The sequence below is a fragment of the Carettochelys insculpta genome, chromosome 23 (genome assembly GCF_033958435.1).
Source record: "Carettochelys insculpta isolate YL-2023 chromosome 23, ASM3395843v1, whole genome shotgun sequence".
Lineage (NCBI taxonomy): Eukaryota > Metazoa > Chordata > Testudines > Carettochelyidae > Carettochelys > Carettochelys insculpta.
In genome coordinates, this window is record NC_134159.1 from 15,286,368 (window position 1) to 15,309,918 (window position 23,551).

General features: G+C 51.3%; 1 protein-coding gene across 1 annotated transcript in view; it reads right to left on the bottom strand.

Annotated features, from left to right (window-relative positions):
• Window positions 1-23,551, bottom strand: part of ACAP3 (ArfGAP with coiled-coil, ankyrin repeat and PH domains 3) — a 195,796-nt gene that overhangs the window by 79,540 nt on the left and 92,705 nt on the right. Inside the window, exons 3-5 of the mRNA XM_075018189.1 lie at window positions 19,377-19,496; window positions 17,927-17,980; window positions 5,024-5,082 (exon numbers count right to left, since the gene is read on the bottom strand). Of these exons, the coding sequence (XP_074874290.1) occupies window positions 5,024-5,082; window positions 17,927-17,980; window positions 19,377-19,496 (233 nt within the window). The remainder of the gene's footprint in view (window positions 1-5,023; window positions 5,083-17,926; window positions 17,981-19,376; window positions 19,497-23,551) is intronic.

A 23,551-nucleotide genomic window follows, 5' to 3' on the forward strand; every position in this document is an offset into this window, starting at 1 on the left:
ATAGTGGATCCCTAAAGTGGACCTCAGGAATCATTACTAGCCTCTTCAGACTTCATCTCACTCCCTTGTATTAAAGAACTTTTGTGTTCTGACACATCTCGGGGGTATAGCGATGCCCAGCATAGTTAATAGTTGAAATTCTGGCTTGACGACAATAATCACAGCACATTCGATGCTTACACAAATAGGTCTGTGTCTGAAGGCTCTGTAAACACAGGATGTTTTGCAGCACTCTGCAAAGAGAGGTATCACTTTACTCATCACTGAAAAGCAGTCACACTTCTGGGACTCCCAGGCAGTGTGCCCCAGACCAGGGGTGAGCAAACTTTTTAACTGCGCCCCATTTTTTATCCCTGCAAATAGCAGGTGCCCCCCATCCCAACTCCCAAGATGACCCATGAAATGAGCAACGGTCTCCTGGAAGTGATGCACTGTGCACCCTTGGTGGCAGAGGCCATGGGTCGGGGGGGCACAGCAGAGGCTATGGCTGGGGTAGGGGGATAGAAAAGACTAGCGCAAACATTAGTCTGGGTGACATTTGGAAAGTCCCCATGAAACACAAAAGCCCAATGTTGGGGAGCCAAGTTTAAAGGGGCTTCTTTCCTCCCCACTGTGCAAGCAGCCACCCCCACAGCTCCGTGCCATGCTGTGGGGGGTTCCCTAGAGTAGTAGCAGCAGCAGCATGGGCAGGGACAGGACCCCGTCCACTGGCGCATCACTGGGTACCTGAATGTGGCCAGGCAGTCTGGGGGGAAGGGGGCAGAGGAGGCAGCCCCACTGCCCAGCAAATGGCCAAGCAAAGGCAGCCAGGGCACTCGCTGTGCCGGGCTTTGTCCATGCGCAGGGCAGGAGCAGGGTTGGGTGCTAGGCTGGGAAGAACCAGTGGCGGTGCCTGTCCTCCCCGGTGCACAGGGGGAGTGTCCTATTGCGAGTACGAGTGGCCGGGACGCGTGCCTCGCCTGCACTCTCTCCCGCAGAGCCGGCATCATCCCGTTAATGACACTGCGGCTGCAGGGAGCAGGACTCTGCCGCACCGCCCCCAAAAAAGTCACCCCCCCATTTTGTGTACGCCCACCCCAGACAGTTCTTAGCTCAAATGAGCCGGAGCAGCCTCTCTAGTACCCCCAGAAAACAGTGATGTCACAGTCTGCTTTGAGCTCCTAGGCCTGACTACAACAGGCCTTCAACTTAACTCTTCTCTGCCCCTTGAGCTGGAACAAGGGGCAAAGACCCCCATACACAATCCTGGCCTCCTTCTGATTTCTCCCCAGTGGCTGCAAGCACGTCTCTTGTATTTCAAGTGCCACAAACGTCTCCATGGAAACCATCCCTTCTTGGTCTTAAAAACATCCCCTCGGACTCTGCTCTTACTGCTGCCAGGCTCTTGCCAGTGTGCTTGGTGTGGCCAAGCGGCATGAACTCTCGCCAGGCCGACAGCCGGAGTCAGGCTTTCTATGCAGAGCCAACAAGCCCCTCCTGAGCCCAGGCTAAAAGCGAAGGGTGTGGCTTCCCCTTCCCCCTGCCAGGATGCTTCTGAAAGAGAGGGAGGGGTGGCTGGCTGCCAGTGTTCCCTGTAAGCTGAGAGCTTGGGCGGCTGCCCAGGAGAGAGTCAAGTGCCCCTCAGCTGATTAGCAGAGCGTACACAGCCAGCAGCGTGTGCCTCTATGGGTGGTGCACATAAAATTTATTCTACCCACAGATGGAAAAAAATTAGAGGGAACCCTGCCTGGTACCACCCCTGTGCTGGCTGTTTCTTACCCCGCCGCCTTTCCCCAGGCCCTTCACATTCCAGCCTGGATGAGCAATGACTGAAAGTGGTGGCTCTTGGATGGCTGTACAGTAGCGTGTGTACACAGAGTCCGTCAGGTCTCAACACGACCCCTTGTGGCCATCATGACTGTCACTAGCTGACCCTCCTTAGCAGGAAGACAAGGGCAGGGTGGCCCAGCAGGATTGCTCTGCCCTTTCCACGTGGGGGTGGAGGCAGAGGGTTGGGCTGGCACCAGAGGTGAAAGTAAACTGGTGCGCCTGGGGATGCAGCTCCAGAAGAGCTGGCCGAGTTGTGGCAAAAGCCAGCGGGGAGCTGTTTAAGGAGCTGGCAGGGACCTGGACTGCCATAGGACAGGACCAGTAAGGAATGTTAAGTTCCCTTCCTCACTGGCTGGCAGCCTTGCCCTAGCACTGTCCAGCCCGGGCCTGACCCCCGGAGAAACCTTCTAGCTCCTGGGCTGTGAAGACAGCAGTGAGTTCAACCACACGGCAATGACAAGGGCTGAGAAGAGCTAGTTGGAGGGTGACTGCCAGGGCTGCCCTTCCCCACCCCACACATTATGCAGCTGCGTAGGGCACCCAAAAATTTGGTGCACTGCTGAGTCTTAACGTCCACCTTCTGCCTCTTCCTATCCCTGTTCCATGGGTCTGCTTTCTCTGGAGACGATCTAGTTAACTGAAAAATGACAGAGCCTGCCAGGGCTATTAGCAGAACTGTGAACTTGTGAAAGAGCCATTCACATGGTAATGAAGCCACTTAACAGGCATTTGCCAACCCCAGGTACAGACTGTCAGTTTCTCAATGACCTGTGTTAGTTGACAGGAGCTTAGTTTAAATGTTGCTTCAAAAAAAAGTCATCATCCCCTCCCCCAGCTGCTGTCAGGCACAGGGGCACCTGCTTAAGAGTACGGTGTTGGGCCCCATGAATCCTAAGGACAGCTCTGGTGACCGTCACTTTATAGGCTGTGAGTAAAACTATGCCTGGCACAGCCGCTGAAGCTTCTTTTTCAATGCTCACAGCCAGGAAGCTGACGAGGGAGTCCGGGGCAGGGGTGTCTTTAAACCGATGCCAACCACAGAAGCAATGTCCAGAAAACAATAGCAATCTGAAGGTCAAAGACCTGGAGCGCCGCTCAGTGGGGTCTGATGGGTGTGACCAAGGGAAATATGCTCCCTCAGTGACAGCCCCTAAATAAAAGTGAAATTCCCACTTCCAGCTGCCAGAATTTAAGCTGATTAAACCCGAGCTCATCAAAGAAATGATGAACCGGGGGAGGGGGGAGGAGTTAACTGTGGTTCCTCCCCCCACCAAACCACCCACAGCTGCTGATGGATTCACACTCGATTACCCATTGCCATGGAAACTCGCTCCCACTTAGCTGAAGGCTGCCATAGCCTCGCTGACTTATATTCAGCTGATTTGGGATCTCACACTGCACTTGGTACCTGACCGTGGGCTGCACAGGAGCTCAGAGGAGGGAATGGGGACAGCCTATGAAGGCAGAAGAGATTCTCTCCCTCCCACCTAAGTTGATCGAAGTTGTGGGCTCTCCATATCCACATGATTCTTTCCTGCCTTGCACCCACCACGTGGCCAAACCTACTTATACAACAGCTCAGCTGTTACACATGTGGGTGTTTTACACCCGCTTTGCACAGCTGTAAAGGAATGAGGCAGTGGGGACTTGGGCTGATGAATAAGAACCAGAGGCCATGCAGCATTGGGAGTGAGGGAAATTCTGTTCCATTTTATAAGAGCCCTGGGATGGCTTCAAGGTTCCCTCTACATTTTCCCATTGATGGGCAGAATACATTTTGCCATACGCCACGAAGGCATGTGTGGACGTGCACCACCAGTACAAACACGCTGCTGGGTATGGGAGCTCTGTTCATTGACGGGGCAGCACCTGAATCTCTCCTGGGGGTGCTACCCAAGTGCTCATCTTACAGGGCACACTGGATGTCTGATTCCAAAATCTTACCCAGCTTGGAGCTAGGATTTGACAGTGCTGTGTCCTCTCAAGGTATCAGACCATAGTGGTGCAAAGATTTCATGGCGGGCTGATCTCTCCCATGAGATGGCTGCTTCCTGCAAAGCCAGAAAGAACCCTTCCTTCTACTTGCAAAGTTCACAGGCAGCCGATGCTCACAGGCTCCATTCACTGCCTCAGCCACACCAAAGAAGCAGGATTTGATTCTGAGAAGCTTAGAATGTAATGATGCTGCAGGATTCCAAAGTGAAGCGAAGCTCTTGTGGGAAGCTGGGTCGGCATTGATTGCAGCAGACAGCTGGGCACTGAGCTGACCTGTGCTTTAAAAGTCATATCAATCTAGCTAATGGACTAAGCAAACCGAGCAGCTCACCAGTCAGGGAGGCAGTGGTGCCCGTACCAGGCATGGCTCAAACGACTTCCTACTGGGGTGCCGTTGGATTCATACGTCAAGGATCTGGATTAGGTGAGGGGCAGGTTTGAGTTGGGGGTTCTGGAATCGCTTGTAAAGTTTGGCCCTGGAACTGAACGTTCACACAGTTCTGGGATGCTCATATCTGGGGTTTTGCATCATTTGCAGCTTTTAGACTAACAGACATTTTGAAGCATAAGCTTTCGTGGGCAAAGACCCGCTTCATCATGCATTTGACGAAGTGGGTCTTTGCCCATGAAAGCTTATGCTCCAAAATGTCTGTTACTCTATAAAGTGCCTCAGGACTTCTTGTTCTTTTGGAAGATACAGACTAATTCGGCTCCCCTCTGATATTTGCAGCTTTACATTTTAAACTTGAGTGGGGTGGTGGGGACCCATACTGCATGCAGAACTAGGAACTGCCCCCATGACAGCATGGGGAAGTGACAACACCACAGCAGCGGGGGTCACTTCATCATAGGTGACCAGTTATATGGCCCCCTGATGCATAAGCACCAGGCCTATTTCTGGCCCAGGGCCTGGCTCCAACAAACTTTGGGGCTGGGTCTTTTTCTGGCCCCACCTGATGCCCCACATGCTCCTCCACCCCGGGGCACACCTGCTGCCTCGGACGATTTCAAAAAGAAGTGGTGGTGTGTGAGTTGGGAGGGGTGCAGACTGTGGGCATTCTGGGCACCACCAAAATTTCTGCAAATTTGCCCCCCCCCATGTGCCACATCCCACTGCACCGGTTGGATCCCTGGGTCTATATATATGGCCAGTGTATTGCAGTCACCAGAGACATGGAGCAGGTACGGAGTTCCTCACGAAGCCCCAGCTGGTACTCACTCTTTCACAAAGTTGTGCAGCTGTTGCCGGACCGACCTCTGGGCTTGGTCAAAAAGGATCTAAGAGCAAAGAAAAAAATAAGATGAAAACGTGATGCTTTCCCCATAGTGAGACTACTTGCATCTTAATCATAAACAGACTGGGAACCATCTTGTCTGCTCTTTACTTTCTGCCCTGAGCTGCTGATTAGCCCCCTGCTCCTGGAAGCAGAGGAACCTTTCATGCTTATTTTCCTCTGAGGATGCCTGCATCAGAAGCTGCCTTTTAAATACTTGCCTTTGGCCTTGTAAGTTACTTCCAAAAGATCCCCACCATTTTCACTGACTCAGCCCCAGGAGTAAGTTCCGAGCAATTTTCTCAGCCGCTGCCTATGTGAGGCGCCCACACAGCTCTGGCAAAGTGGCTAATTGTGTTTTGAAGCCAGTGCAATGGGAAAGCACCTTTTCCCAGTTTGGTTTGGTTTCCAGCCCCTTCTGGCTGCTCTGCCCAGCCAGGTTTCTAACACAAGGCTCCAGGGCATCATATCCTGCCCCTGCAAAGGTGATTTCTTCCTTGCTGTTATCAGGTGGCCTTTCGCACTTTGCTGTAAAACCCACCAGGAGGCAGCTATGATCTGAAGAAGTGGGTCTGTCCCACGAAAGCTCGTCACCTAATAAATTATTTTGTTAGTCTTTAAAGTGCTAGTGGGCTGCTTTTTTGTTTCCACCAGGAGATGTGATGGGCTGGTCTCTCTTTTGCCCAGTCAGGGACCCAGCCCGGAGAGAACAGAGCACTGCAGAAAGCAGCAGCTCGGTTGGAGAATCAGAGCATGGTCCTCTTAGATTTAATCGCTGGCTCTGCTATGCCCCCATCCCTCAGAAATGCTGCTTCAAACCCTGACGGTGGAGTCACATTTACATTCTTCTAAAGCAAATCAATTGAGTTCAGTAGAGCTTACTGCATGGGAGACTTAGATACGTGGAACCTTTGAAAGTCCGTGACAGGGGCCAAGATAAACATCTGTGTAGACCGAGTCACCCTTAAACAGCCCTAGAAGCTCTCTGAGATGAGTGGTGCTAACGACGTGAAAATAATAACATATATAACAAGAACACCCTTAGATCTTAGCCGCTTTGCAAAGGTGATCAGTATCTTTAGCTTCATATTGTACATGGGGAATTGAAGGCACAGAGAGATGATGTGACCAGTTCTGCTGATGGGGGTGGGGAGGACAGGTAAAGGGGGCAGCTGCCCTGTGGCTCAGTGATTCAAAAGAGCCCAGGACTACCAGCTGCCATGACTGCTACTGTGGCAACAGCAGCAGCTGAAGCCCTGGGCTCTTTAAATTGCCACCGAATTCCAGGTGGCCTGCTACAGATAGCACTACAGGCTGGCGGAGGCGGATGCTGTAGTTTGGGTAGCGCTGAGGGCTGGCTTTCCCCAGCCCTGCCCCATCCACCTGAGACCCTCCCTTTTCTGCCTGAGTCCCCACCCTTCCAGCTGAGGCCCTGCCGCTTCTGCTCAAAGGCCCACCCCTTCCGGGAGTGCAAGCTGACCCCCCTGCCCAGTGGCCTGGCAATTCTGTTGGCCCCACTGGATGTGATTTGCCCCTGATTACCCAGCAATACAGCCAGCATCTGAACCCAGATGTCCTGAGTACCAGCCCAGTGCCTTATTTCACAGGCGATACTGAGTCAAATCAGGACTTATAAAGGACCAGTTAGAGATGAAGGTGGGAGGTTTTTAAAAGTGCCTAGGGGATTTAGCAAGATAAGACTCACCGATTTTCAGTGGGATTCAGTACTCCCAGGTCCCTTCATCTACCAGTGAGACACAGACAATGCGTCTCTGGAAGGTCTGCTTAAAGGGAATCATTTTTCCATGTCGGAGCAGTGCAGTGGAATTTGAATTCATGACACAATATTAGAGTGACACATTAGTATCTCCAAGGTTTTCAGCTGGAGACATGCAGCATGTGATTGTGGAAGCAATCACAGAAGTTTTCAGCATCTAATTGTTTCTCTCTCTCCCTCCCTTCCTATAATACTAAGGCCATGCTGACATTAACCAGCAGATCGACCCACTCAGGGTCGGTCTTCCAGGGTTCAGTTTTGAGTGCTTGGTAAGGATGCGCGAAATCAATCTATCGGGGTCAGCATCGACGCCTGTACTCCTTGTTATCACAAGGTGCAAGGGAGGTCAACAGGAGAAACTCTCCCGTCAACCTTCTTCAGTGAGGACAGCCAGGTAAGTTGATTGCAGATAAGTTGACTCTAGCTACACAATTGCCATAGCTAGAATTGGGTATCTACAATCAACTTACCTGCCCAGTGTAGACCAAGCCTAGGAGAGAGAGAGATGGGTGGAGATAGCCTGTAGGCTTTCTGACAGTGCTGTGCGACTTCGCTGGAAGCTGCCAACGACAGGCCAAGGTGATTGTGTCGGAACTTCTCCATGGCAGGTCAGGTGCCCTTTGGGAGTGAAGTGAAATGTGCCCTTGACGACTGAGTGGCCTGCTAAGGTCAGACCTGCATCTTAGTGAGTAAGAGGTTTCAGCAGCAGCATCGGCTGGGTCCTCAATACATTTGCTACAACAATGACTGCAGCCAAGGAGAAAGCGAGAGGACGCCAGAATCTAGCTGAATACAAACCGTCAAGGATGGCGTCTAAATATGAACAAATGCAAACAAGGCAGGCAGACCGGGGGGGGGAGGGGGCCAGTATTGGTGAGACCACCCAGATTTCTGGCTTCACCAGTGTACACTATTTGCTGCTTTTGGCATGGGTCTGCCCTCTTGGAACACAATCCAAAAGCCACTGGCCTACAATGTTTCCCATGAAGCTGCATCCCAAGGGATGTTTGCATGTTGACTGTGCCTCCCTAGGCTTGTAATGACGTCCAGGGGAAGGCAAAGAGCAACAAAGCCATCTGGTCTCCACCTGCACCCGCATCTGGAGTGTGTCCATTATTGGCTTCCACCACAAAGACACGATTGCTGGAGTCAAAGGGAGAGAAAGGCCACTTCTTTCTGTTGTCCACAGGCTGCCAAGGAGTGGAGGGGAGCCAGGAGCCAGGCTGCTGCCCTGGTCAATTTCCCAGCTCTGCAAGGAGTGTGGACCTGGTCCCCAGCTCCCCACCACTTGCAGAACCTGGGAAACTGACCAGCTCATGATGGGCTGGTCAGTTTTTCAAGATCCTGCAAGCCCAGGGGAACTGGGAACCAGTCGGCAGCCTGGTTCTCATCTGCCCTTGACTTGAGCAAAAATTTGAGTTACACAGGGGTTGCAGGAATGCAACCCTTGAACAACTCTAGAGTTTTCTGTATGGAATTGTTCCCTGCCTGGGTCTGGCTCTCCTGAAATACATCACTTGTACTAAGATTTTCCCAGCTCTTTATCACCTATCTTTTCTCCCAGCCTCAACCAAGTCACGGGATTTCAACCTGATTCACATGCTCTAGTGCTGCATGAGAAGAGTCAGTCTGAGAAAAGGAAGGGGAGCAAATATGTTTCTTACCCTTCAAGGGGGTAGATCCTAGATATAGAAAAATGGACCAACATTTCCAGTGGTCTTTGTAAACTACATAAATGCACATTATAAGCCCCATGGAACTGGAGTGAAATCTTGCATTGGCATCAATGGGGGATTTGTTGTTTATGTCAGTATGGCCAGCACAAGAAGCAATGGCACAAATTGCAGGAAGGCATGTTTAGATTGGACACCACGAAAAATTTCCTAACTGTCATGATGGTTAATTAATAGAATAAATTGCCCAGGGTGGTTGTAGAATCTCCATCATTGGAGATATTTAAGAATAAGTTAGATACATGTCTAACAGGGATGACATAGATGGTGCGTTGTCCTGACGTGAAGGCAGGAGACTGGACTTGAGATCCCTTCCAGTTCTAGTATTCTATGATTTCACCCTGGCAGCAGCAAAAAGCAAACACAGGATGCATGGTTACTTGGAGGCCTATGGACATCCCTGGAGAGCGTCCCTGTTGCTAAGATATTGCCCCGCCAATGCATTAACTGGAAGGATTACTCTGTACTGAGAAAGGAAAGCTAACACTAACTTCTAGGCAAAGTCAGGTTAAGCAGCAATAAGTGTCTGCCAACCACTCAACAGAATCACTCGGCTCATCACCAAAGTGCAGCCACTTCTGGGGTGGGACATCAGCTGTTTAAGAGCACATAGTAACACTGCACTATCTCTGTGACAGGAAGTGAAAAGTGACACATCTAACGGAAGAGGCAGGGATATTTATGGAGGCCCAATGTAATATCTGAGTGGAAATATGATTAGCACATTGGGTTAAGCATTTCTGGGATATTCAGTCTCTAAAAGCTAGCCCAAAGTTTAGTTGTAAGGCAACACCTCATGCAACACAGCATGTCCTGGGCCTGAGCCAGGACTCACTGGAGTCAAGAGAAAGATTTCCACTGACTTTAGCGGGACTTGGAATAGGTGCCTGACCAAACTGGAGACTAATCCATGCTACTTGGTCAAGGTAACTGCCAGGTTTTCCAAAAGAATGGCCCACTCTGCTGTCTAGGCAGCTCTGAATTGTTCCACAGGCCAGAGCTAGGACTGTAGTTAGCTCAGCAGAGATTGCTCCTGACATCCAAACCGCTTCCCCTGGCCATACAGGTTAGCAGCTGCCACAGCCCATCTCTCCCTAAACATCTGCATTGTGCAGCTACTGGCTTAATGGTACCTGATTTCAACACACTCAGCAAGGGCGTGGCCAACGGGACCTTGGAAAGAGCATGTAAATATTACAGAGGCTGTTCCAACAGAGAAACAAAATTAGGCAATTATGACATATGGGGTATTTCCCTGGCATCATACTCTTCCCACAGCTCATTTCCTTGCCATTCAAGTTTCTGGCGACTGAACCTAGCAAGCCACCTGACAGGAGGCTACCCTGACTCCAGCCTGGTGTCCATGAGTGCCACAGGATGTACCAAGCACTGTCCCATGCCAGCGGCCATACCACCTCACCCTAAGAAGGTGGATAAGAAGAGCAGTGACCGCAGACACCTGGAGGTTGCCTAGGAAGTGACCTCCCATGATCAGCTGCAGGCAGAACCAATGAGAGGGGGTTCACTGGTGCCTAGGAGGGCCTGGGGCTGGCAGAGACCAATGAGCACCTAGCAGGGCAGATTGCCTGCTTTCTCGAAAGCCCAGTTGTGGGTGATGCCAGAACAGGGGAGGAAGGGTCTCTCTGCCCTCCGTGAAGAAACCTGGCCCAATCCAGGACCTACCCTTGATGACACAGGCCAGCACTGTGAAGGGCAGGAAACTACTTGTGGACCCACCAGCTCTGTGGGGAGCAAGTAACTTAGAGGAATTCTCCTTTTCCATTCTTTAGATATTTCTTTCTTTCTCTTTTGGCCTAAAACACAACACAACCGGCCCAGAGACATCTGGCGTCTGCTTCACTGACTCCTCACAGCTTGGGTGGGTTTTTTCCTTGACAGCAGGAAATGCTTCTCAGCCCATTCACTGAAGCTCCATCTCCTCTGGAGGCTGCTGTGGCTAGCTATGGTGACGTAGCCATAGCAAGGGACTGCAGGGTGGAAAGTCAGATGAGGCACCGTGTGGAATTGTGAGATGGGAGGAGCCACACTGGAGAGAGCAACTATCTTGTCACAACTTTGAAGTCTGAAAACAGACTGCTAAACGGCCATATGTGGGCTTAACGGGCTCCACCTAAATAATTTTATTGCTCCAGCATTTTCACTTGCGTGTTTCTTTCCTCCTTATCTCAGTGGTTCCTGACAGATGGGTTTGCTGGAAGGAAACATTCAGGGGACAGATAGGTGGAGCTGGAGCTGATGAATTCACACAAAGACAGAGAAGAGGGGGAGATGAGGGTGGGGACATAAACTGGGTGGGAAATTTTCCTGCACTCTGATTTTTCTCTGAGAAATTTAAAAGAAAATTATAAACTTTCCATAAAAAAAAATCCTGGAAAAATACATCCTGTTTTTCTGCCAGTCCTGACATATAGATAAATCCAATCAACTGATGAAATCTGTGCTTATCTACCTGCAGCCTGAGGGCAGCATGTGACCCAATCTGCACACAGCAGCAGCCATCTGACATCCTCAGGCCATTCGGTATTGTTTGTATATACTGTGAGGGTGCATTCCACATAACACGCAGAGAACCGTATTACAGCCCGCAATGGAAAATAGGATGAGAAGCACTGGGATGGATGGATAGACAGACAGACACACAGATGGGTGGATGGATAGATAGATAATGTAAAAGCCGTGTTATCCAGCACCTGGATAACAGGCAACGTCAGTTAACCAGCATCTGCTGAGGCCAGGGAGAGTGTGGCTGGCAGCCCAGCTGAGACTGGCAGAGTGGGGTCAGCTGCACAGCCCCAGCTCCAATAACTGGCTCATTTGATTGTCCAGCAACCCCTATACCTACGGGATGCTGGAGAATAAAGCTTGTAGTGTAGTGTAGGTAGATAGATAGATTCCTCCCCTTCCTATTATTTCATGTGTATCATAGCATTTTTGGTGCATTCCCATAGATCAGGAGACTGCATACAGCTCAGGCAGTCCTGTTGCAGTGTCCCCTTGATACTAACACCCTTGGTGGGAGGACTGTAACATGCAGTGATTTAAACCACCATTGCAATTCACAGACATTCCCCCGGTAGGTTTTCTGTGACTCTGACTGTGCTTGTGGATTATATTGCTTCCCAAAACACCGCTTTGATGGGGCTTTCCCTGCCTCTCCTGACGCTTATTCCCTCTCATGGGTCCTGGGGACAAGAGTTTTGCTTTTGGGCCATCCCTACCAGTGCTGGTGCCCTATGCAGCCCAGCCCAGCCCAGCACGCTCCCCATGGAGGGAGCAGCCACCCCATGAGGGGAGTGTGGGGGCAGAAGCTATGGGGGCAAGGGGTCGCCATCTCTCCTGGACCAGATGCCATTTGCTGCAACGGTGTCCAGTCTGTCCAGTCCCGGAGAGTTGGCACCCGTGGAGGAGGGCAGGGTGGGCGGCTCACCTTTAGCCTCAGGGCAGTGTGAGCAGACTGCAGAGGAGCAGAGGACAGCCACGCTGCCAGCCGGAGGGAAGCAGCTCTGGGAAGGGGAAACTGCAACTTCCTTCCAGCCACCATCTGCTTTTCCTGAGTCTTCCCACCTGTCCTCGCACCGCTCGCCACCGCCTGATGAGAGGTGGCTGAGGACAGCCAACAGGGGGACTGGAGGCCGCCAGAGTTGAGGGAGGCAACCAGGGGATAGTGGCTGCCGAACCGGCACTGCCTGAGGCTGCTTAACATGCCTAGGCACATGCAGCACATGTGGATTACCAGGGCATCTCTCTGTTATCCTTTGTGAGCCCAGCAACTCCGGCAGTAAGCATATACCCAAGGGATGGGCTGGAACTGACCAGGCATCTGATGAAGTGGGTCTTTGCCCATGAAAGCTGATGCTCCAAAATATCTGTTAGTCTATAAGGTGCCACAGGACTTCTTGTTGTTCTCGAAGATACAGACTAACACAGCGACCTCTGATACAATGCTAACCTGGAGCTTCAAGCCTGAATGTAATCTCACCAGAGCCCACACATGGGACGTGGGTAGGCCTAGGGAACAGTCACTTCAGGCTGCAGACTCTTGAGTGCAGGCATGTGCATAACAACGGCCACACTGGGTCAGATTAAAGGTCCATCAGCCCAGTATTCTCTCTTCCAACAGTGACCAATGCCAGATGCCCCAGAGGGAGTGAACAGAACAGGTGATCATTGAGTGATCCGTCTCCTGACGTCCATTTCCAGCTTCTGACAAACAGACGCCAGGGACACCATTCCTACCCAGCCTGGCTAATAGCCATTGGTGGACCTGACCTCCATGAATGTATCTAGTTCTTTTTTGAACCCTGTTAAAGTCCTGGTCTTCACCACACCCTCTGGTGAGAAGCTCCACAGGCCTACCATGTGCGGCATGAAGAAAACATTCCTTTTGTTAGTTTTAAACAGGAAACATTTGGTGACCCCTAGTTCTTACATTATGGGAACACATAAATAACTGTTCCTTATTCACTTTCTCCACACCTGTCGAGATTTTATAGCTGTCCATCGTGTCCCCCCTTAGCCTCCTCTTTTGTACACTGAAAAGTCCCAGTTTTAATCTCTTCACATGGCACCCATTCCAACCCCCTAACCATTTTGTTGCCCTTTTCTGAACCTTTTCCAATGCCAAGATATCATTTTTAGAGATGAGGCAATCACTTCTGTATGCAGTACTCCAGATATGGGCATACCGGGGATTTATACAGAGGCAGTAAGATATTCTCTGTCTTATTCTCTATTCCTTTTTTAATGATTCCTAGCATTCTCTTTGCTTTTCTGGCTGCTGCTGCAGAACAAGTGGATGTTTTCAGAGAACTATCCACACTGACTCCAAGAGCTCTCTCTTGAGTATAGCTAAATTAGTCCCTGTCATTTTACTCTTTTTCCCAGCTGTGTAAATTAGGGTGCCCGCAGCTGTGCGCTATCTATGTGTCGAATACACTTCACCCTGGGGAGCCAGTCAGGCTGCCGTAAAGGCCCGTCTCTGTTCTCTACATCTATGGGGAGGATTACACTACCCCTCCCCAGCTCTGTATTCTGATGAGACCGGGGACTTGCTAGGCAGAACAACTGCCTTGCACCACAGGGCAGGAAGCAGGGCTCTCCAATCAGCAGTTGCTGGGAACCGGCCTCCAGGCCAAGACTGTGATTTAATGGCCGTTAGCATGGGGCTACAGGAAACATACGTGAGCCATGACACAGCCATAATTCAACACACCGTCGCATTGCCTCACTGCTCTCAGCCCCGCCGGTCATGAAACTGAGAACTATTGATCCAGTGCCAACAAAGCCCATTCACTACAGGCAGATCTTGTGACTCTCACGTTGCACTACATTTGTCAGAGGATGCAGAAAGAGGCCAAAGTTGTTTTCTGATATTTAAGGGCCTGGCAGATGGCAAATGGCTCTTTGCATTTCGGGACAGGTGATGGGAACAGAGAGAGAAAGAAAAGGGGGAGCTCAGCATGGTTCCCTCTAATTTTTTTTTTCATCCGTGTGCAGAATAAATTTTGTGATGTGCACCAGGGCATATGTGGATGTGCACCACCAAGCAGCCTAAGCTGAGACACACTGGGGATGAAGGAACAGATTGTAATGTAAGAAGCACTGCATCCTGAAATAGCATCTGCCGTATAGACATATCCTCAGAGAACTGGCCTCTTTGCTGGGCCTCAGGGCTTCTGAGAAGGAAAAGATGCCTCACCTGCAAACCAGTATTCTGCCATCAGTTAGAGGGGTGTGACTTTCAGTGAAGTCACTGGGGTCTTGAAGGAAAACCTAGGCCCAAGGACTGGTGAAAGGAGCAAAAAGAGAGTGTGAGACCCCAGGCTTGGCTCCTGCAGACCAAACAGTTCAGGCTCTCAGTCGCTGGGATAAACACTGCCTGTGCTTCCAGCTCTGGGCTTCCCCTCTCTGGCCACATCCTCCACAGTAGCAACAGGGGTTTAATAAGCTAATCTCCTCTGACACCGCGCATTTGGCACTTCTAGTTCAGCACACTGCGAGTCGTTAAACATTAATGGCATGTTGCAACCTCCAGCAGGCCCAGCCAAGGCTGGGGGTTCTCCAGCAGGCCTGCTACCAGAATACAGGGCTCTGTCTTCTCTTCTCAGTACTTGGTTCCCCACTCTCTCTCTCTCTCACCCTCACACAGACACACACTGTCCTGTTCCACACATCAGAGTTCTGCAGGCATAGCTGCGTCGGTCGGGGATGTGAAAAGGTGCGGTCACCAACTGACAGAACTGTACCGCCAGAACCCCCTAGCGTAGGTATAAGCCACACACCTCGGTGTGTGGTTCACTGTCCCACGTAGAGGCACCGAGACCACTTACACAGAGAAAGAAGGCGTCTCCTCTACCGCCCCAGCTGCGAGCCAGCTGGCTTTGAACTCAAGCTGTAGCAGTTCCTGCGTTAAGTCCTAGGTTCAGTTCCTCCTGTTGGAGGTTACATGTGGGAGTTCGTCTAGGATTTCAACTGCATCTCCGAAGCTCAGGATGTGCTTCCTCAGCTAGGAGAAATATGTAACCCCCACACGTACTGGGTGTGGTTCAGCGTCCCATGTCGCGGCACTTGAAGAGAGAGTGAATGAGTCTCATTGAGAGCCGTCTGGCTTTGAGCTCAAACTTTAGAGGCTCCTGGAGTCCCAGGCTTGAGTCCACCTGTGGTGGTTACATAGGCACAGTTCTACCAGCAAATCTGGGCTTTTTCCCGGATAGCTTATTTCCTACCAGGGTGGAGATGGATTGAACGGTACTGGACAAAGCTTCCCACGTATAGCTGTGTCTACACTAAAGCTACATCTACCCTGGCAGGGATGCACAACATTGACTTCTCAGGGGTCGCAGGCAATCCTTGTACTCCTCACGGTGAGGATTAAGAGAGGTCGATGGGAGAGTTTCTCCCCTCCATCCTCTTCGGTCAGGATGGCCAAGTGAGCCGAGCACAGAGACGTCGATTCCAGCTAGGCAAGCGCCATATCTAGAATTGCCTATCTAAAATTGACTGGCTTTGCTTAGTGTAGACACAGTCCAAGTTTGCTTTGCCAGTACAGCCTACTGGTGTAGGCACACCAACAAAGCTGTAAACTGGCCCCTCACGCCCCTCTCTCTCTCTCTCTCTCTCTCACACACACACACACATATGCATGCTTCTCTGACTCATTCCCCCATTTGGGACAGTTCTCCTGTTGCTGGGTTTCTGTGTCGCCAATTGACTTTGCTCTCACCTGCTAACATACCAAGAAACCCTGGGGGTCATTCCGTAACTGGAAACATGCTCTTGCCACCTGCTTCCCAGAGAATAAAATGGACTCTCTGCACATACAATTAGCTTGTGTCCCAAAAGCATGCGTCACCTCTAATGCATGGTGAGGGGCTCCGGGGAATAAAACTGGCTCACACCCCGAAGCCTCCTTTGGTGTGCAGCACTGAGTCACATATTGTATGGCTGGTTCAGGGCCTCAGATTGAGAACTGCTTTTCTCCTCTGCAAGGCTCAGAAATATTGTGCCTGGGCATTCAGAATGGAGAGGTTCTCCCAGCCCAGGTGCTCTGGCTTCGAGACACACGGAGATTTAGAATCAACCTTTATATGGCAAACTTTGTCCTTCCATCTTACTGTGGGATCAATACACTCCAGTTTGTCCTTACCCTCAACGCTGCACTTGATTGTGTTCCCAAGGGATTGCTCACTACAACCCAGGTTCCACCCTGGTTCCTTGGTTCCAACCCAGCTGGGGCTCGTGTCCCCTTGAAAATTGCTTTGGGTTCTGGCTTTACATGGCCATAGTAAGCCAATGCAAAACTCCAAAGCATGCCCCACTTCAGGAGCAGCAAGGTGACTTCCAAACCACTCCCGCAGGTAAGGCAGAGATCAGTGTAGATGGGCTTCCAAGAGGACCCTGGCTGTTCCCCTCCAGTCTGGAACACATGCAGTCTGTGCAAGTGAGGCATTCACAGTGCAAATGGTGATTATTGGAGTTCTTCCAGACCAGTAGCCCCTCTAATCTTCTACACGCATGGGCAGAATAAATTCTGTTAAATGCACCCAAGCATGATGTGCACATGTGCACCACCACAAAAACACAAGCTGCCAGCCGTGAGCAATCTGGTAATCAGCAGGGCGGCACCTGAACCTCTCCTGGGCGGCCACCCGAATCTCTCCTGGGCGGCCACCCAAGTGCCCTGCTCACAAGGAACACTGCTCAGGACCCACTGAGACCTGCCCTGGCCTCACACACAACCCCCTCCTCAATCACCGCAGAAAAATGAATCATTCACAGTCGTGGTTTGCCTTTCCCATTTGGGGAACAAGTATTCTAGCTCCTCTCTCTCAGGCAGAGGTTTCATGTCCCTGAGGCTTTGGCTGCTGTGAGTTCCCACCAGAAGCAAAGACGAGAGATGCTGCATCTTCTCCCCTCCCCAACCTACTGCTCACAGCAAAGTCTCTGGGTTTCTTCCCAGTTGCACTAGACACCAGAAGGTCACAGCTTGTGTCTCTCTCTGCCTCACTTTAGAGGCTGAGAAAATCCCTTCGGTGCCTGCGGTGGATGACACGCAGCAGGTTCTTCAGAGGGCACATCCTTGTTTGGTGTCTGACCCCTCCAACAGAAGAGCGCCAGGCTAGCAACTCTGCAGCATGTGGTACCCACAAAGGTGCTGAAAGTCTCCTATTCACCTCACTAGGCAGCGCATTCACCCACACTCCCATCCAGCGCCCTGTAGGCTTGGTTAAAAACAGTGGGGCAAATCATTCTTGCAGCTCTATTAACCAGCAACATTCGTGCACCCCATGGATCAGTGCACCAGCTGCTGCACGGATCTACGCATCTGTGCATCCACACCAATCTATACATCCAGTGCACTATCACTAGCCAATGAAACTGTGCAGCCTGGTGCAAGCTCCTGATCAACGTACTCACGCAGACCAATGCAAACCCATTCATCAGGGCACTCCGTGCAATCTCACGGATCGCAGCACATGGTGCACTACTACTAGTTACTGCACCGGTGCAACACCATTAAGGCAGGGCTGTAACTTTTTAGGACAGAGCTTGACTCATTAAAGAGAGAAGAACCTAGTACCACTGGCAGTAACTCCTCCCCATCCCCACCACCACCCCATGCCCCTTCAGTCTTGTAATTTCTTCCACGTGTTCCAGGGATAGGGACTCTTAAGGGGATCCCTGCCTTTGTCCAGTGTCACGTGGCTGCTGCCAGGTCCCAAGCCCGTACACCATTAAGGAGCATCTAGAGAGGGAAGTGAGAGCATTAAGGGCTGGCTGCCAGCACACAAAGAAACCAAGCAATGGTGGCACCTTACCATGTGATAGTTAATCATTTCCTGCAGACTGTCTCCAAATTTGTCGAGGCACTCCTGTGAAAGGAGAAGAGGACAGACAGTGAATGGGAACAGCGCAGAGAGGAGGGGGAAGGACGCCTTTTAAGCCATTGAGGAGCCCGCTCTGTTAGTTGTGCATACATCTAAATGGCTGGCATTGAAGCCAGAGGCCATTCATCCTTTCCGGCTTAGCACAGAAACCAGCACTGCCTGCCTGTTTCTTCTTGCACAATGATCACCCATGTTTCCTGCATAACCGATGCTCACTGACCTAGATTCTGGGGCTCCCGTTTGCATTCTGGCTTCTACAAGCCCTAGCACCTCTTACAAACAAGTACGTGACTCTTAAACCTTTTCAGCATTGCATTATCTGGGAAATCTTTCAGACACTGAGATGAAATCTCTCCCTCACTGGCTACGTCTACACTGGCCCCAAACTTCAAAATGGTCACGCAAATGGCCATTTCGAAGTTTACTAATGAAGCTCATGGGAATAAGGGGACTTCGAAGTAGGCGGGGTCCTTTCGAAAAGGAGCCCCATCGGGACAAGATGCACGGCGGCGAGGCGCGTCAATTTCGAAGCGCCGCTGCCGCCCGCTTGCTAATGAAGCGCTGAATATGCATTTCAGCGCTTCATTAGTAAACTTCGAAATGGCCATTTGCGTGGCCATTTCGAAGTTTGGGGCTAGTGTAGACACGGCCACTGAGACTCAAACGGTGACTTGGCCTGAGGCTGGTCCACTCTATGGGGAAAATTTCACCCACAGGGATGAATATTTTGCATATTGACAGCATGGTTTCCATCTAAAGATCAGCCAAAGCACTGGACAGACTCTTAGGGCTCCCTGGGAGATTCCTGTTAACATTCTGACCCCAGCTGGAATGAGAGTTGGCATGATTTTCTTTCCCTCCATATAGCTCACTAACCCTCCCTGCTACTGTTGATAACAGCAGCACAGGGCTGCAAAGATCTCAGTGTATTTTGCAGGTATTATGCCTCACAACCATCAGCTCCCCAGGCCTCCTCTAGCGAGACAGGTAAACTGAACCCACTTTACAGGAAGACAAACTGAGTCACAGAGTGATCATGTGTCTTTCTTGTCCAAGGTCTGACATTAAGTGGCATGTAAATCTTGGCAGGGACCCCAAAATCCTGACTCCTGGTCCCCACCCTTGCCACTCCATAGAGATGCACATATATAAGTAAATTATACTAGCATAAAGTATATGGGAAATCAAAGGAAGCACCACATAGGAACCCAGTGAATCACTGCATGCTGCAAAGCACCATCTTGGGTGTCCGCATACCCCTGGAGAACATTTTATTTTACTGGGCTTAGAGTGAGCACCCTAGCAATCCCCCTCCTAAATGGAATGCCCCAGACTCTTGTTAGAAAGTTTAACCCTTTCTGATCCCTACAAGACAACTCACCGAAATCATTTTGTCCTTCTTGCATTGCTGCGACAGGTCTCGGACCCCGCTAACGAAGTGCTTGTTGGTGGTGATGTAGGCTTTCCCGGCTTCAATCATCCCACTGCATAGCTTCACCAGCTGCGGAAAGAGGAAGAGACTTGAGGAGGGAATGCCCTATGAGTCTGGCCCAAGTGTTTTTAATGGAAAGCTGATTTGCAACTAAAACTCACTGGGTTAAATTCATTCTGTGGAACTCATGCAATGGCTTGGACTCGCTACTGGCTGAACCTGTCTAATCCAGCACTCTCTCGCCTGGCAACACCTGTAATCCAGGATGATTTTAGTTAGCTGGATGACCACTTATCATGGGCATGGCCAAGTTTCCTGTGGTCCATAAAGTTTGTTTACAGTAGGGTGACCATATCCTGCTATCCTGAATATGGGATGAGGGCGAGGGAGAGCGTCTCCCCAGCTGCAGCTGCAAAGAGCTGATGCCTTGGGGGACCTCCCCGCCTGCCCCACACCTCAGGGCACTTGGCACAGGGCAGCAGTCATGCTGGTGGTCCTACTGGCTCCCCGTAGACATGGGGAGCTGGGAACTGTGTGGGTCAAGCTCCTGGCTTCCGCGAGCTGCGGGGAACCAGTAGCAGCCATGCAGGTCTGGCTCCCAGCTCTCACAAGTCATGGGGAGCCAGGCGGCAGCCACGCCAGTCTGGCTCCTGGCTCCTGACTCCCTTAAGCCACGGGGAGCCAGGAACCACAAATACGTGGCAAGTAGCCCAGTTTTAAAAATAAATCAGGATGCCTTTCTGGTGCCCGAAATACTGGGCTGTCCCTCCAGAAATGGGATGCACGGTCACCCTAGTTTACAGCCACCAGCCCTGGCTCTCAGTGTTCTGTGCTGTTATTTAGCTCTAATTTACCTGTAACTGTCTTCTAAGTGCCCAGGAAGCAGTGGAAGTATTGGTAATGTACCAGACAGAAATGACCTCCCATGGTTCGGCAAATTCTCTCATTCAGCACCGGTCAGGTCCTGAGGGCGCCAGCCGAGAGAGATTCAGCCTGTACCTTCAGAATTAACCCCCTATATTGCTAGTGCTGGGTTAGCATAGTGACTTTGTTTGCAGCAGTTGCATGACTCCAGTTTACTGATCAGCCACTAGCAGGAGACAGACATGCATGCTCTCAGCATGGGTTACAGTCAGACAGCCACCCGTTGTGAAATGCCCATGAATCCAGACAGTCTTGCAATCTCAGCCCAGAGGATTATTAGTCTGAACATCTGAATCCAAACAGAAAAAATCACCACAGACAGAATCAGGAAGTGACGTCCTACCCCCACCCCACTGTCATTTAAGAAAACTATTCCAGGCCAGCGCTGGAGCTGGGGTGAAGAGGCGTAGCTCCATTGCCTTCAGTGGACTGGCCTCAGCTAAGGATCCGTTTCTAGCACTCCAGAGTGCAAAGGAAAAACTCGGGAATGCGGCCTGGGCGTAGCCATCGCTCTGATGTCAGCCTGAGCATTCCGACAGCCTGCAGCAGAGGTTAAAGCCACCAGACTGGTGATGCTGACAGCCACCGTGGGCCCTGGGACAAGGTGGGAGGGGGGCCCAGCTCTGCAACCCAGAAGGGACATGGCCAAGGGCAGATGGAGTGGGGCCTAAAGCAGTCAGCCCTGGGCACTGCCCACACCATGGTGCTGGCCCCGCTCCCTCTCAGCCCTGTGCAGCTGCTGCCCAAGAGGGGAAGGAGAATCCAGCAGCTGCTACCACCACTGTCAGGAAGGTGGGAGGGTTCATGGATCCCCAGCCCACACTCTGCTGGGGGGAGGTCCCCAGGAGAGACCATGGCCAAATCCCATGACTGCTGTAAACCAGCTGTCAGTGAGCGAGCTGAACATTTAAGAGGAGTTCAGAGCAGGGGGCCCTCTAATTTTTCCATCCATGAGCAGAATAAATGTTGTTATGCGCACCAAGGCATGTACAGATGTGCACCACCAATAGAAAGACATGATAGCCCCCGTGGGTGCTCTGCTAATCAGTTGAGCAGCACCTGAATCTCTCCTGGGCGGCCGCTCAAGCCCTCAGCTTACAGGGAACAGTGGTTCAGGCCCCAGCTCTCCCCATGCCTGGTTTGCCTGTCAGAGCAGCTGACTGCAGGGCACAGCGAGACCTGCCAGGAAGGAGGGAGCTGGAGAGAAACGCTTGCTTTCAGAGAGAGCCGTGGGGAGGGACAGTGCTGTGCTTCAGCGTGAGCTAAGGGGAGAGGGTCCCTGAAGACAAGTGCTTGGCTCAAGAGGCCAGAGGAGGAACTAGCTGGGAGCTTAGAAAACGTGGCTCTGGAAAGAGCAGAACTGCTGGAGGTACAGTAAACCCTCCATTTAACAGACTACTGTGGGGAGAGGGGTCCGTTAAATACGAGGGTTTACTGCCCCCCCTGGCTTTCCCAGCCCCAGTCCAACACCCCCCCCCAAAAAAAAAACCAACACCAAAAAATAAAATAACAAAGCCAAAAAACCTGCTATTTGCCAAAGCTGCCAGTGGAGGAGCCCCTGGATCCCGCTGTGCGTCTGGGACGCTGTCGCCGCAGGCGGCTCGAGGCACCCGCTGCGTGTGGCTCCTGGCGCCTTAGCGCACATGGCTGCAGCCGCCTCACCACGTGCAGGAGGGTGCAGGCTGTGGCAGCAGTAAGTCTCCCCGCACCTTTTTTTTGGTGGGGGGGGAGGATTTAGGATTTATGGACCCCAGTGGACTTTGGAACAACGGGGGTTGTCAGTTGTTCCCAAAGCCTGCTAAATCGGGGGCCATACAATTGAGGGTTTACTGTATGAGCTTCCCAAGGCAGGCGCTTGCAGTATGGAGGGCCCCCATGTGACATTACCAGCATCCCCTGCAAGCTGAGCACTTGGGAGGCCGCCCAAGAAGGATTCAGGTGCCGCCCAGCTGATTAGCAGAACACCCACAGCCACCCTCAGTGGAGAGAGCTGTGCCCAGGGAGGGTGACGGGGCTTTGCACTCCCATTGCTCTGGGAGAAAAGGGTATTTGGTCTGGCCAGATCACCCTGCCAGGCCGGGGAGGACTGGCTTTGGTAGGGAAACTGAGGCACGACCGCCTGCCTGATAGAGCAGTGGTAAAATTCTCCTCCCCCCGGCTGGGGTGGGGGTGGGGGTGGGGGCAGGGGCAAGTCGCTGAAGTGAATGGTTTGCAGCACACTTGTGCACTCAGAGCGACTGAGTGCACAGTGGAAGGGCCTAGTTCTTGGGGTGGGGGGGTGCGTTAGCAAGAGTACTACCAGCAGAGGAGCAGATTCTTGGCTTAGTGACAACCTTACAGACTGCTGTCGCACCACTGAAAGTTAGTCCAAACTGCCACTGGGGTACGGCCCACTTCTTGGTTGTAAAGGTGGGTGCAAACTCTGGCAAAACACTAGGGTGAGTTAGGCTGCGTCCCCCTGGAGCCCGCAAATCACAACTGCCTGGAAAATGTTCAGAAACGAGAGACTTCCATAGACAGACACAAGAGTTCCGGACAGGGCCATGTCTAAGGGAGTGAGGGGCTCAGTGCAACTTTTTTTACACAGGTGAAATCTGGTTACAGTGAATTTCAAAGGCACCTGCTGACGGCAGGTTAAATATTGATAACACCGACCTGTATAATTATACCGTAACTCTTTTGCATAATTATAATTCAGATCATATAATTAAAATAAACCTCGATGATCATGATCAATGTCACAACACTTATATTCTGAAATCCGGCGTCCTGGACTTCCTTGCTGCAAACTCTACCTACAGCCAACTTTGCCTGAAGAGCGGCTGGGTGGCCTTTCCGTTCTGGCCATTGAATGGGAAGTAGACTCAAACCTGGATTATGACAGTCTGACAGCAGTGTTCCCAGTAAACTGTGCACTTGTGCAGCCACTCTGCAGAGATTCAAATGCCACCCAGCTGATTAACAGAGCACCCACATTTAGGTTTTGTTTCTGCTGGTGGTGTACATTTCCACATGCCTCAGTGCACAGAAAAAAATATTCCACACATGGACAGAAAAGCTCCACACGTGGAAGGAAAAGATTAGGGAGAACGTTAGCAGCAGGCAGTTCTTAAAGTTTAATTTGGTGGGTCCACGCCATCTATCTCAATGGAAATCTGTCTCTGATTCATCCATACCTCACTCACTGGTTAACAGAAGGG